At 40.2% G+C, this 15,312-nt stretch overlaps 1 protein-coding gene across 2 annotated transcripts in view; it reads right to left on the reverse strand.

The window, feature by feature from the left end:
* The window catches only part of CPS1 (carbamoyl-phosphate synthase 1), a 215,805-nt gene that overhangs the window by 113,582 nt on the left and 86,911 nt on the right, over positions 1-15,312 (reverse strand). For both annotated transcript variants that reach the window (XM_081856008.1, XM_081856007.1), the window contains one exon: positions 909-1,085. In XM_081856008.1, the coding sequence (XP_081712134.1) occupies positions 909-1,085 (177 nt within the window). The remainder of the gene's footprint in view (positions 1-908; positions 1,086-15,312) is intronic.

Raw genomic sequence — 15,312 nt, forward strand, 5'->3', positions numbered from 1 at the left:
TTCAAGCAGCACTGCTCGGCCTTTCTGGATACAGACTCAAGGGGTCCTTGCCTGGATTTCTTCATTGCATTTGGTTTTCAAATGCAAATAGTCATAATACTTTTCAATCCAACAAAAATAAATGACACTTCTTGAGGAGGGGAATGGGGGTTTAAATAAGGACTTTTGACAGGACCTGCAACATGACTTAATGAGGGTTTGCACTAATAGGGATAGATTGTTCATGCTCCAGGTGTCAGAACAATGTTTAGGGACTACTGATCAGCACACTGCCAGCTGTCTGAACTATATTTTAACAAGTGAAGAAAGGTGGATTATTATTATTATTATTATTATTATTATTATTATTATGGAACTAAGATACTGATTTATATAATTATGTATTCTAGAATAATCAATATCTACCCTTCTCATACTGAAGAATATTAGGAATGAGACCAGAAAAATACTTGTGCAATAAAGTAGGGAATCTGAGAGAAAAGATTGCCAATTCATGTTTCTGTGATGGAAAATTAGCAATTAGATCCTACCTCTTAATAGGGAAGATTTCATGTAAGGCTGCCACAATGACTACTTATGGCAATGACCCTCTTTCTTACACAGCAAATTAGAGAACAATGTGGTGGGATATGTCACCACAGAGAATTTCAAGGTAATTTTGTCAGAGGGCTCACCAGGCACTTCTATTTTTGCTCCAACAGTACTTATTATCCACCACCCCAAACTTTAGGACCACATGGCATGGAAGCACCAAGTGCTGATCTCTTTTCTTAATTTGTAATTTCGTGAGAAAAACTGGCTTGTAATAATCAGGTAAGCTGATCAATGCAAAATCACCAATCATGGGTAAGGATGGGAGGGGGGAGTATCTACAGGGCAGATGAGATCCAATCTTTCTACAACAATACCTTGGCCATAGCAAACACCCGTGTGCTGGAGGCTTCGGCCAGCTCTTTCCTGAGGTCCACGTTGGCAGGCCACTCTTGGTTCACTGGCAGACTTGCTGCGAAGCCATCAACGGAGGGGTGGCACATCCTTAAGGCCTTCTGAAAGCTCTCTTCGAACGTTCGCCCAATAGCCATAACCTGCGGTAAGGAAATTCATTTGACTGGTCTGCACAGAAGATGCCATCTCTCTGCCCCAGAATTTCCCAGACTCCTCCATCAAGGCAAGAAGAGGACCATTTGGGCTCCCGCTACAAGAATGCCATAAGGAAAAACATCAGGCTGAAACTTCCATGGAAAAGAGTTCAGAGCACAGAAGAAATCTGTGCAACAGGAGATCACAGCAGGATGTAAAGCCACAAGAGGGAGCCATGGAACGTCTACCTTTTGTCACAGGAATGGGGGAACCTGCAGCTCTCCAGATGCTGCTAAACTACAACCCACATCAAGCAGACTGTTGGCTGCAGTGGCTGGGGCTGATGGGAGTTGGACTCCAACAACATCTGGAGGGCCACAGATTACCCACCCTTGCTTTAAAACAGGTGTGAGGAACTTTGGGCCTCCAGATGTTGCTGAACCACAACTCCCATAAGCCGTCAGCAAGCAAGGGTCAATGTCCAAGATTGATGGCAGTTGTAGTTCAGGGACATCTGGAGGCCCAAAGGTTCCCTACACATGCTTTAAAAAGTAGATCACTGTTTAATGTATAAATGAAACACTTCCACACACAAAAGAGTAGCTCCACTGTCAACTGTACTCCTGTCTCTTCTGCATGTTGCATGCTGTATTCATTCAATTATACATATCCTTACTCATTCTCTGGTTGAGGCAGCTTACAAACCCCAGTGAAACAATCCAAACATTTTTTAAAAAACCAGTACTGAAATAATTAAAACCACAGCAGACTATGCATAAATTGCCTTGCTTTTTAATCCTCAACTGTACATTCCCTGACCCCTAAAGCTAAAAAGGAGCTCGCCACAACAAAAATCTTATACATCAGTGGAACCATGCATATATCAGAAAAATCTGTCTGTTTCCTAAAATTTTCTGGAGATGTATTGTTGATAATGCTAAATTTGTTTGCATATTCAGTTGACTCATCTACACAGCTGCAAATAAAACGTTATAAATGTGTTGTAAAGTGCAATATACAAATGTGACACTATATGGCCACAATGAGCTTTGCAAAATTCAACGTATTTTTCAAAACATTTTTCTAAAAAGCATTTTAACAGTGTTTTTTTATGTGTGTGTAGATTTCACCAGTGACACTCGATCAAAATTCAACCTGGAAAGCAACAGTGAGCTTTTTCTGTTCCTAGAAAGCATTATTTTAGGTTTATTTAAATGTTCATTAAGTGAATTGCCTTAACATGGATCCATCTTACTGCAGCTGTAAGAGAGCTGTAATAAAATGGAGGACCAAAAAAGAGTCCAGATCGTGGATGGTACAGTCTGCCCAACTCCATTCCAATCTGGGTTCAATCTGGGGCATGGGACTAGGTCACCCTTGGCAGGGGCGGAGGAAGGGGGTACAGTACGGGGAGACCGTCCCGGGTATCACCACTGAGGGGGGTGACAAAATGCCAGGCGGCACTCACCACGGGGCCTGCAGCACGCCAGAGTCACACATCTCTCCTTAGGCGCTGCCCAAACGGTCCGCCCGCTGCCTCCCCCTCAGCTGTAGGGCAGCTGAGTGGGAGGAGGCAGGCAGACTCCTTGGAGGCCCCGCGGAGCGTCCTGCCCCGCCCTTGGGCGCAGGGTCCACACGCCACCCCAGGCGCCCGATCAGCTTGCTCCGCCCCTGACCCTTGGTTGCCCCAATGAGAGCAGGCCAAGGGGAGTGTGACCTTGCTCCTGCTCTTCAGCCTCTCTGTTGCTTTCAATATCATTGACCATGGTGTTGTGACGTGGGGTTTGTGATTTCAGCTCTCTTGACATAATATGCTGGAGACAGTTCTCTAGTAACACTTCTTTATTAAAGCAAACAAGACTGAGACTTGAGGAGGGGAGAGCTACATTTATAGTGACAGGGAACAAGTTAGAAAGGATACATTTTGGAGGGAACAATATCAGGCAATCACAGTCCTGCCTTTTGGAGGCAACCAATAAGACAGAGGATCCAAATACAGCAGCTTAAATGAACCAATAGTAGCTGTACCCTCTGGAACCAAAAGGCAGTTACTTTACCCTAATGCAAATACAGACAATAATAATACAGATATAAAATCCTTTGACTCAATACACAACACCCCTCCCCCCCCCTAGTGAGCACAGCAGACGTAATCTTTCAGGTACTGTGGGGTCCTACAACTTCTACTTGATCTCCTGACAACAGGTGTTGCCGGTTCTGGATTGGGTGTCACCTGTGGTAGGGGGGCTGCTATAGGGGTTTCGTCAGGAACAGATGGAGTCCCAGACATCTCAGGGTCCCCTACCTGTACCTCGTCATCCTGAGGACCAGCAGACCCTGGTTCATTTGCTGAGGCCCCTGGTGACTGCACCTCTGGGCCATTTTCACCCTGGCCTTGCAGCTCTGCGTCGTTAGCCAGAGATGAATTATCAGACTCCTCTCTGCTGAGCGCCCGGCGCCTCAACTGATCTATATGTCTCTTCCAAACTTGCCCATTTTCCAAGGTCACATAATAGGACACAGGTCCACTAGTCCGGGTGACCACACCAGCCACCCACTGCGAACCTCGTGAATAGTTCCTCACCCAGACCAGATCTTCAGGGGCGAGATACCTTGTTGTGTCAGTCTCAGCTTGGGGGGTTGCTCTTGAATTACAGTTTGGCATTTTATCCGGGTGGACATAATCCAGCACCGTTACCAGTCTTCTACCCAAGAGCAGCTCAGCTGGTGACTTGCCCGCCGCAGTACATGGCGTCGCATGCTGCAAAAATAACATTCGCGCGATGCGAGCTGACCAGTCACCCTCCATTAAGCGCGCAATGGATTCTTTGGCTGTTCTTACCATGCGCTCCGCCTGCCCATTGGAGGATGGGTGAAAGGGCGCGGATGTGACCCCTCTTATGAAGTTATCAGCCAAGAATGCCCTGAATTCTTGGGATACAAAAGCTGCCCCATTATCTGATACAATGGTCTCAGGTAACCCGTGGGTTGCAAACAGCTGCCTCAACACCTTGATTACGGCAGCTGATGCCATGCTAGGGACCATCGCCACTTCTAACCATTTGGAATATGCATCGACGATAACCAAAAAGACCTTCCCCTGGAATGGCCCAGCAAAATCTAAGTGCAGCCGGCTCCAGGGAGATCTGGACTGCTCCCACCAGTGACCTGGTACATTTATAGGGACAGGGAACTAGCTAGAAAGGATACATTTTGGAGGGAACAATATCAGGCAATCACAGTCCTGCCTTTTGGAGGCAACCAATAAGACAGAGGATCCAAATACAGCAGCTTAAATGAACCAATAGTAGCTGTACCCTCTGGAACCAAAAGGCAGTTACTTTACCCTAATGCAATACAGACAATAATAATACAGATATAAAATCCTTTGACTCAATACACACCTGGTATCCTCCTGGACCGGCTCTGTGGGACACCAACTGAGGGCATTGTGCTGCAGTGGGTCGGATCCTATCCACATGGCCAAGTTCAGAGACAAACGCTAGAAAAGTGTTTTTTGGCCCTCTGGTGGTTATGCTTTGGGCTGCTGCAGGGCACGCCTTTATTTCCAGCGCTATTTGATATCTATATGAAGCTGTTGAAAGTGGTCCTTAGGACATTTGGGGATCCTGATGACACTCAGCTCTATTTTTCTATAGCATGTGAACCAGAATAGCCATGTGGGCCCTGGCTAGCTCAATCCTGGGCATTGCAGCAGGCAGGTAAGCTTGGAGGAATCAAAACTGGTTGGGCAGTTCCCCCATTTCCCCTATGGAACAGCCTCCACTGCTAACAACGCATCAAAAAATTGTCTTTCAGGAACTGGCAACAACAGCTATGGTAGGAAAAGAAGCCAGATGCTGCTGCTTGAATAGATTTGTTAACTTTTTGTTTTTAGAGTTGAAAGCTCTTTTAAGTGACATTTAATCCACTGTAAAGCTGTTTGAGCTTATGAGAAAGAAGTGTGTGTGTGTGTGTGTGTGTGTGTGCGCGCGCCCCTTGGGTTTTACTGTTGTTTTGTTGGGTTTTCTAGATAGATTAATTATGGGATATAACCGTATAACACCGGTCCTGAAAGACATACATTGGTTCCCAGTACACTTCCGAGCACAATTCAAAGTGTTGGTGCTGACCTTGAAAGCTCTAAATGGCCTCAGCCAAGTAAACCTGAAGGAGTGTCTCCACCTCCATCGTTCTGCCCGGACACTGAGGTCCAGCGCCGAGGGCCTTCTGGCGGTTCCCTCCCTGCGAGAAGCCAAGTTACAAGGAACCAGGCAGAGGGCCTTCTCAGTAGTGGCGCCTGCCCTGTGGAACGCCCTCCCATCAGATGTCAAGGCAATAAGTGACTATTTTACTTTTAAAAGTCAACTGAAGGCGGCCCTGATTAGGGAAGTTAATGTTTGATGCTGTATTGTTTTTAATATTCAGTTGGAAGCTACCTAGAGTGGCTGAGGAAACCCAGCCAGATGGGCGGGATATAAATAATGAATAGTTGTTGTTGTTGTTGTTGTTGGAAAGGGGCTCACATGACGTTGTGCACGCATGCACATGATACAAGTCACTCACACAACATCTCACACGCGATATGCATGCCTTTGGCCCGTCGCCAACTAAGTTACACTCACAGAAGATCCATTAAAATGAATGGATGTGGGTAATTTAGGATCATTAATTTCCACGGGTCAACCCAAAATATAGCTTAGATGGCTACAAACCTTAGGTTTTAAAACTCAACAATGATCAAAATAGTGATTTTTAGGATAAACAATTATTCAAGAGTTCTATAACTTCTTAGAGAAATTGCTTTCCTTGTTAAATATTTAGCGGGTTTCTTATAATCAAACAGTACAGTGGTGCCCCGCAAGATGAACGCCTCGCAAGACGGATAACCCGCTAGACGAAAGGGTTTTCCGTTTTGGAGGCGCTTCGCAAAACGAATTTCCCTATGGGCTTGCTTCACAAGACGAAAATGTCTTGCGAGTTCCTGCGGGGTTTTTCCCCTCCCCCCCCCTTTTCCTAAGCCCTAAGCTGCTTATCAGCTCATCCGCTGATAAGCCGCTTATCAGCTCATCCGCTAAAAGCCGCTAAACCGCAAGACAAAAAAACCGCTATACGAAGAGCCTCATGGAACGGATTAATTTCGTCTTGCGAGGCACCACTGTATAAAAAATTTGTTAAATAAGATAAACTCATAAATAAATAAAGGAATGATAAAGATTATAATCTGCTACAGAGGAAGGAAAGAAAGAGGAGGAAAAATAACTGATGCTCTGAATATGGTCTCAGGTGTCAAAATAATTTAGCCAAAGAGATATTTGGAAAACATTTGGAAAAAAGCAAGACAAGCAGCAAATATATTGTTAATTATTGTACTTTGGGTAGCTAATGGGTAATTAGCTAATTAGCTGCATGATTTACCCATTTTGCCTCATTCCATTCCTCTTGAAACTTAGGAGATGAAGGTGTCAATACTGTTCCAGACAGTCTTAAATTAAGATTTTAAATGTCAGGCTCTTTTTCACCACCTTTATAATACAAAGACCTGCCCAAAATTATCCTATTAATTCCAAAAGAAAAATTGTCTGTGGAAATGCAACTTGATGTATTAAAGAGAACTGCAGATGCCAGCTTTTGATTTTTCAGTTCAGTTATTAATATTTAGAGCATTCCCTATGCATGCATCTCACAGCTGTAAACAGTAATTTAAAAGGAGAAAATATATGCAGAAACCTGCGCCTCACTGACTCGCTCAGGAGGGGTATTAAATTCAACAAACTACGCAAAGAGACAGAAAGCTGGTATACGGTTAGCTCAGGACATCCACCCAAATTCACTTAGGAACTAGGCGTAACAAGCCAAGCAATGTCCAAAAAAGATTCAAAAATGGCTTGGTTTATTTTGAGTCCAATTTGGATGCTAATACATTCCTAATGGCATGACCAAGAGCACCGTGCAGCCTGGGAATGCCTTTTTAAAAAAAAAAAAAAAATATTAGTTTTCCAACACAAGTAAACAATCATATCGAAATTTCCACAAATTTAGTTCTATTTGGACTTCCTTCAGCTTCTCTGATAATCATCCATATATACCTCTCAGTTACACATTTCTTCTGTTTATATGGCATTAAACTTCCTTCCCACTTCTATTTCTTTTTAACAATATATCTCAACTTTCACAGTGCTTCTTGAAACCCCACTAGCGTTGTTTGCACATCACGCGTTCTTTTCAGATATTCAACAAATTTCCCCCAGTCCTCGATGAACTTTTGGTCTCGAAGATATCTAATTTTCCCAGTTAGTCTGTCCAGTTCTGCATAGTCTGTCAGCTTCAGTCTCCATTCTTCTACCATCGGTATTTCCTCTTGTTTCCATTTCTGGGCCAGTAGAATTCTTGCTGCCGTAACTGCATACTGGAAGAGTTTACAGTCCTTTCTTCTTATTTCCTTTCCTGTAATCCCTAAAAGAAAAATCTCAGGTTTCTTTACAAATGTATAAACATCTTTTTCATTTCATTGTGTATCATCTCCCAGAATTCCTTCACTTTCTTACACTCCCACCACATGTGATAAAACGTTCCTTCTTTTTCTTTACATTTCCAACACTTATTACACGTCTTATACATTTTTGCTAATTTTACCGGTGTGATATACCATCTGTAAAACATTTTCATAACATTTTCTTTTAGTGCCATACAAGCAGTGAATCTTAAGTTCTCCTTCCACAGTTTTTCCCAATCCTCAAACTGTATATTGTAACCAAAATCTTTGGCCCATTGTACCATTACCGATTTAACTTCCTCGTCTTTCACATTCCATTCCAACAATATTTTATACATTTTTGACAAAATTTTACAATCGTTATTTATCACATCTGTCTGGAACTTTGAATCTTTTTCTACATAACCCCTTTCTTTAATGTCTTTTTTAAACATTTCATTAACCTGAAAGTAATGCAACCAATCATAAACATGTTCTCTAACTTGTTCATATGGCTTTAGTTTCCATTTTCCTCCTTCTTTGGTTATCAATTCACCATATGTAATCCAATTACCTCTCATATTTATTTTCTTTACACTCATAACCTCTAGTGGAGACAACCAGTGTGGAACTCTAGGTTCTAATAGGTTTTTATACCTATCCCATATTTCTATTAGTGGACTCCGAAATATGTGGTTCCCAAAACCTTTATGAATTTTGTTCTTTTCACACCATAGATACGCGTGCCATCCAAATCTGTTATCAAATCCTTCTAAATCTAGTAACTCCTTATTCTCTAGTTTTATCCATTCTTTCAATCAGCAAAGGCATGCTGCTTCGTAGTATAGTTTCAAGTCCGGCAAGTTTCATTTTGTCTCATCGACCTTAAAAAAGCCTCTAGGCCCATTATAAATAGTAGTGGTGAAAGTGGACATCCCTGTCTGGTTCCTTTTGTTATTTTTATATCTTCTGTAGTCACATTATTAACAATTAATTTTGCTTTCTGCTCTGTATAGATTGCCTTTATCCCATTAAAAAACTCTATCCCTACATCCATATACTCCAAATTCTTCAACATAAAATCCCAAGCAATATTGTCAAAGGCCTTTTCCGCATCTACAAACATTAATATAGCTTGTTTCTCATTCCTGGCAGTCAGATATTCCAAAATATTGATTACATTTCTTATATTATCTTTCATCTGCCTGCCTGGAAGGAAACCCGCTTGATCTTTGTGAATAATTTCTTGCAATATCTTTTTCAGTCTGTTTGCTAAAATCCCTGCAAATATCTTGTAATCTGTATTGAGCAGTGAGATAGGCCTGTAGTTTTTGACTTGTGTTAAGTCTGAGTCCTGTTTAGGGATAAGTGTAATAAATGCTTCTTTCCATGTTTCCGGGATGTCTCTTTCTTTTAAAATATTATTCATGACTTCTTTCAATGGTGTCATTAAAGCATCTCTCAGTTCTTTATAGTAGCCTGATGTGAATCCATCTGGTCCAGGGGCTTTCCCCCTTTTCAGTTCCTTTATAGCCTCTTTTATCTCCTCATTTCCTATTGGGGCATTCAGTTGGTCTTTCTTTTCTGCCGGGATCTTCTGCACCTTTTTTTCTTTCAAAAATCGTTCTATTTTCCTCATATTATTTCTTTCTCTATTTTTATATAGTTGTCTGTAAAAGTCCAAGAATCCTTTTCTAATTCCTTTCGGATTGTCAACCTCTTCTCCGTTTACGATAATTTTATTAATTGTATTTTGCTCCTTTCTCCTTTTGGTTTGCCTCACAAGCCATTTACCAGATTTGTTCGCGAATTCAAAAATTTTCTGTCTTGACTTCCGGGTTAGCGCCAACAACTAATGGCGGATTCCCTCTGAGCTCCGGAGGGATCGGCTCCGCGGGATCGGGTCTTACCACTGCGGCAAAGCGGGGACCCTCAAAAAATCACAGGCGGGTGAAGCCTGTGAGTGTGGGGACTCAGCGGGCACCATTTGCGCCCCCCCAAGCCGCGAAGGAGCCTTTTTAAAGGCTCCGGAACAGGACGGGGTGAGCGGCGCGGTGCTGAGAGTCGATTGCTTCTTCCGCGGAGTGAAGCCGCACAGTCGTTGTCGGAGAGCGCTGACTTCTTCTTGTGAACAATTGGACTTTAAAGCAACAACCCGTGAGTAGTACGGAAATTGGAATCTTAAAGAAAATCTTTTAAATTCGGCACGATCGGGGAAGGTCTAAACAGGAAGTCCGCCTTCCCTCTCTGTAAACAATTTAAAGCAAAGGACCTGTTAACTAAAGTCGAGGAGAATTTTTCTTCTTTTTTCTTGTAAAAGACTTTAATTTCACGATTTGGCACTATAAGAAATTTTATTGGAAGCAGGGGAGCCTGCAGAAAAAGAATTAAACCTGGGAGCTGAAGTGCCACCCCCCCCCCGGCCCCGGGAGGGTTCCGCAAGAGCCTAGTGATGAGGTATAGAAGATCTTGACAGCTGTCAAGCTAGCTGTCAAGACGCAAAAAGAGGACTTTGTCTCTGTTGCTTCTGCTGGTTACCTTGGTTACAATTTGCTCCTGAAAAAAAAAAAGGAAGGGCTGATACAAACTAACTGGATTTTTGGATTTGTGCTGAGAGGAACATCAAGGAACTAAAATTCCCCTAGAGGGGGTTTTGGGACATTACAAAGAATGGCTGGAGGAGGAAAAATACAGGCTGAACTGAACAGAGCATTTGTTCTCTTGGGAAAGTTGCAAGGTCAAATTGATGTTTTGGCTACAAGTGCTACAACTTTGGATTTAACATTGAATACTTTCATTGAATTTGATTAAGGTGGAAGTTGAAGCTTTGGGGACATTTGGATTTGAAAGGAGTATGAAACAAGATTTGGATTACCCCATAGGCTTTACCTTTAAGTATGAAGGCCTGGCTGGAAGAAATGTGGATCCTGTTGGGCCAGAACTTCCCCGAGATTTGGTTTTCAATATTAAGGACTATCAAAAAGACCGGCAGAGAGGAAGTGAGAGGGAATTAAGAGCCTCGGATGTAAGATCTCCAGGCTGATTGTATATTGAGACTGATGGACATATGTTGGGGACTGATACCGGGAAGGGGGTATGGGTGGAATAGAAATTGGGAACTCAAAGGGTACATAAATATAATTTGTTTTCCTTTTTGTCTTGTTATCCGTATGAAAACTGGGAAATTCGTGGAAGGGAATTTTGGTCGACCTTAGAGAAATGTATTAAGAATAAGTATTGATGTACAAGTTTGGATGAGAGTTAAGATTGGATAAAGTAAAAGGGGTTCTTAAAATGAATTAAATTAAATGAAAATAAGGTTGGAAGGATATATAAGAAAAATGATTAGATATAGAAGATTAAGCAAAAATGAACTGAGGAAATGGACGAAAGAGAGAAAGTAAAAGAATAACATATTAAAATAAATTAATAAGTTAAAAAATAAGGTTGAAAGGACTTGCTGAAATAAAAATTTGAACTTGAATACAGAAATGGGAGGTGTGGGGAGGTCAAGAAAATAAGTAAAGGGAAGTTGTCATGTAAAGGATTTAAATTGTGTTTTTTCTTTCCTTTTTTAATGATTGCATTTTTTAATGTATTTTTCTGTTTTTTTTCTTTTTTTATTTCTCTTTCCTGCTTTTTGTGTTGTATTGTGTATTTTTTGTTCTTTTTTCTCATGTTTTTTCTGTAATCTTTAAAAAATTTGAATAAATATTAATAAAAAAACAAAACAAAATTTTTCTGTCTTAACCTTTTAATATTCAATTCTATTTCTTTATTTATAATTATTGCAAATATTGTTTGTAGAGTCTTAATCTCTTGTTTTATTTTTGAATTATTTGGTTTCTTGATTAATTTTTGTTCATTGTCCATTATCTGCTTTAGAATTTCTTTTTTCCCTTTTTCTCTGTTCTCATTCTTCAATGAATTCTGTTGGATAAAAAAGCCTCTCATCACTGATTTGCTTGCATCCCATACTATGCTCATCTTTGTTCCTTTATTACTGTTATCCACAAAATACTCAGTTAATTTCTTTTGTGCTTTTTCAATAATTTTTTGATTGTCGAAGAGGTAATCATTAATTCTCCATCTAAAAGTTCTTTCCTCGAATCCTTTCAATTCCATTTTTATTGGATTGTGATCTGAAATTATTCTTGGTTGGATCTCAATTTGAAGAATTCTTGGGGTCAATTCGTTCGAGACCCATATTTGATCTATTCTTGACATTGACTGATTCGGTTCAAAAAAATAAGTGAATTGTTTTTCCAATGGATATCTGAGTCTCCAAATATCAATCAAATTGTAATTCTTGACCACTGGAAAAAAAGTCTTAGGCAGTTTTCCTTCTTTGCTTGATCCATCACTTAGTCTACCCATTTCCAATGAGACCACTCCATTCATGTCTCCCATTACTATAATTTTCTTTTTTTTAAAGAAATAATTTTTATTAATTTTACAACATAAACAAAAAACAAACAAACATAACACGACTTCCCCAAACCTCCCCTTCACTGCATCCTTATTTTAAAATTTTTTTAGCAATCCTTCATCCCTTTTTATATTTAATTCTCTTTAAAGCTTTTTTTTTCTAAATTTCAATTTTTACAGCTGTAATTCTTTATATCCAATCCCTTGACATCTTAACATTCCGAAATTTTGCGACAACCATTACTATAATTTTCTGGTCCATATAATCAAACAATTTTTCTTCTAAGGTTTTATAGAAGTCTGTCTTATTTCCATTAGGTGCATAGATCCCGACAATTATCAAATTTTTGCCCTGCCATTTGATCCGTACTGCTATCATCCTTCCTTCTTCATCTTTGAAAATTTGTTGTGATTCAATTTTACTTTTAATATATAGAACTACCCCTCTTTTTTTCTCTTTATCTGAAGATACAAATTCGTTTCCTAATCTTTTGTTAATCAAAATTTTTCTGTGTTTCCTTGTGACGTGTGTCTCTTGTAAACATATAATGTCCAGATTTTTCTTTTTAAGAATTGTTCAATTTTATTCCGTTTTTTTCTCATTCATCCCATTAATATTCCAATTCCATAATTTTAGTGTCATGGTAATTTCCAATTAAATAAATTTAGTTTACTTTTTTCTCTTTTATAATTTATCTTCTTCCTCTTCTTTTTCTTCTTCTGACTTTTCCCCATTCTCTTCTTCTTCTTCCTCCGATTCTGATTCATCCTTGGGACCTGCTCCTTTTTCTGCTCCTTTGACTTCTCCAGTTTCTCCATCTTCTGCTTTTAGTTCCTTATACCTTCTCAGAAACTTCCCTGTTTCTTCTGGACTCGTCAATCTGCGCTTTTTAGTTTTGTAAAAAATTGAAATTCCCTCCAGAAATTCCCACCTGAATTCAATGTTGTTTTTCTTAAGGACCTGTACCAATGGTTTGTATGGGTCTCTTCATTTCAATAGTCTTATTGGTATGTCTTTAAATATGATTATGTAACTTCCATCTATATACAGTCTTTTCTCTCTGTTCTTCTGTAGTATCAAATTTCTCATTTCCCTATCCTTAAAAGTGATTAAACAGTCTCCTGGGAATTTTCTTGTTTTAGATGTTCTTACTCTCATTCTGAATGCATTTTGTACTGTTTTAGCTACCTCTTCTATTGGTAATTCCATCCATTGGGCTAATTCCGATATCAATCTCTCTTTGATATTTTCATTCTGAATTTCCGGAACGGCTCTCAGCCTCAGGTTGATTTCCCTCTGTTGCAGTTCATTCATAGCAATCGAATCTTTAATTTCTTCTTGTGATTTATTTAATTCCAACATCTCCACTCTGATCCTCTCTTCTTCTCGCTTCACTTTCTTCATTTCTTGTTTCGTCCTCTTAAATCCCTCCTCCAGCGATTGAGTTCTCTTAGATACCTCTTTTAATTGCCCTTTAAGTTCATTAACTGTCTCATCAATTTTTTTATCCATTTTCCCAATCTTATTATCTACTGATTCTAATTTTGATTCTAAATTCTTTTCACTTTGTTTTATTTCAGCAAACATCTTCAAAATTTCTGCTTTAAACTCTGTTTCTTGTTTAGACCCTTTCCTCTCTGCTGGTGTCCCCCCATCTGCCCCCTTCTTTTGCTGGTGTGTCATCTTTATTAAATATTCTAACAGTCTTCAAATATTAATTAAAGCCAATTTTTACACTTTATCAATTTTCCAGTTTATAATTATAACATTCCAGTTTCTAATTATAACATATAATTTAGCCGAAATTTGGGGATGATGAGGAGTATGAGATCAAAGCAGAAACCGGAACAATCTTCCTGCCACCAATTAGGCTATTCCTCAAAAAAAAAAAATTGCTTCCCAAATTAATCCAATACCTTGCCCAAAGGAGAAGGAATTTCCAAATATTTCCAAAAATCTTCCCAAGAGTCTTCCCAGAGATCTTCCCATAAAAAACCCTTTCCAAAATTATATCCAATTGATAACCTTCCAAAAAATTATGTCCAAGTGACAGAATTCCAGAGGCGTAATTCCAAAAAGAATGAAGAAAAGAAAACAGTAAGAAAAACAAGCGCAGATTATTTCCCCAAACTAAAGAGGCACAAGTCACTTCTCAGTATTATATCCCTTCGCCAGGAAGAAAAAATTGAAGAAAAACAAATTGTAGTAACTCATTCCTTCCACTAGGATAACAGACACCTCCTTTAGTATACGCAGTTTTAGATTTAGAGGCTCCCAATTCATTAAAAAGAGAGAGAGAGAGAGAGAATATTAAGGGGTTTCCCAGTTGCAAATATTAATGTACTTAAATGACAGAGGCAGCTATAATCCTTTTTAGTATTAAAGATTCCAATAATAAAGTCTAAAAAAAAGAAAAACAACCTTTGTCCGCTGTTTCCACCTTACCGTTGTTCCAACAAAGTTTTAATAATGGAGTCGGAAGCTCCTTTTCCGCTTCGGAGTTCTTTGTTCTTTTAAAAGTGAAAGTAACCAAGCACTTTAGTCCTCTATGTTTCCCTCCGTTACATCAAAGACCTCAAACTTCTTCAATCTTAACTTTCTGCTCTCCCTTTCTAGGTTTAGCAGCCTTAATACTTTGTAGCTTCTTAATGAGTTACTTTTAAATAAAGTTCTAGGAGAGAAAGAAAACAGTAACCCCCAGTGGCAACTCACTTTCCCTTTCCAGCTCTGCGCGCTGCGTTGCGTCTGTCCTGATTCCAGATGACAGCTGAACTCCAACTTTTCTCTTCATGCTTCGAATCCTTCCTTATTTTGTTGCTATAAAATTATAATCCAATTTGGTCCGAATTTCTTCTATTTGAGAATGGAGCGCTTCTCTTGCAAGCTCGGGGCTTCGCTATTCGGGTGTAGAAAATGGCTTCCCGTAGCCCGCAGCCCCGCTCCACCGTTCTCTTCGCTCCTTTTGGAGTTACCTGATGGCCGGGTGGGCTGCTCCTGGCTTCGCTGGGAACCTGTCACTCTGGATATCCCCCCAGAGATTAAATTTGGGGGCTACTCTGCCCTGTAGCTCCCCTTATCACCCGAAATAGCGCAGGATTCTCCTCACGGAAAAGTCCTCGCTTGCGGCAGGATCGCGCTCCACCGGAAGTCCCCGCCTGGGAATGCCTTTCATCCCCACTGCTCCCTCCTCTCTCTTGCATGGTCTGGTTGCCATGGTTGCAGCAGCAGAAGGCTATATTGCCATCTGGGGTGCTGAGGAGAATTGCAGCAGGTGCTGGTTATCCTGGGAAATGTAGTTTTCCTGTAGGTGCACTGTCCTTTGCGCTGA

The sequence above is a fragment of the Podarcis erhardii genome (genome assembly GCF_964252035.2).
Source record: "Podarcis erhardii genome assembly, chromosome: 1".
Taxonomy (NCBI): Eukaryota; Metazoa; Chordata; class Lepidosauria; order Squamata; family Lacertidae; genus Podarcis; species Podarcis erhardii.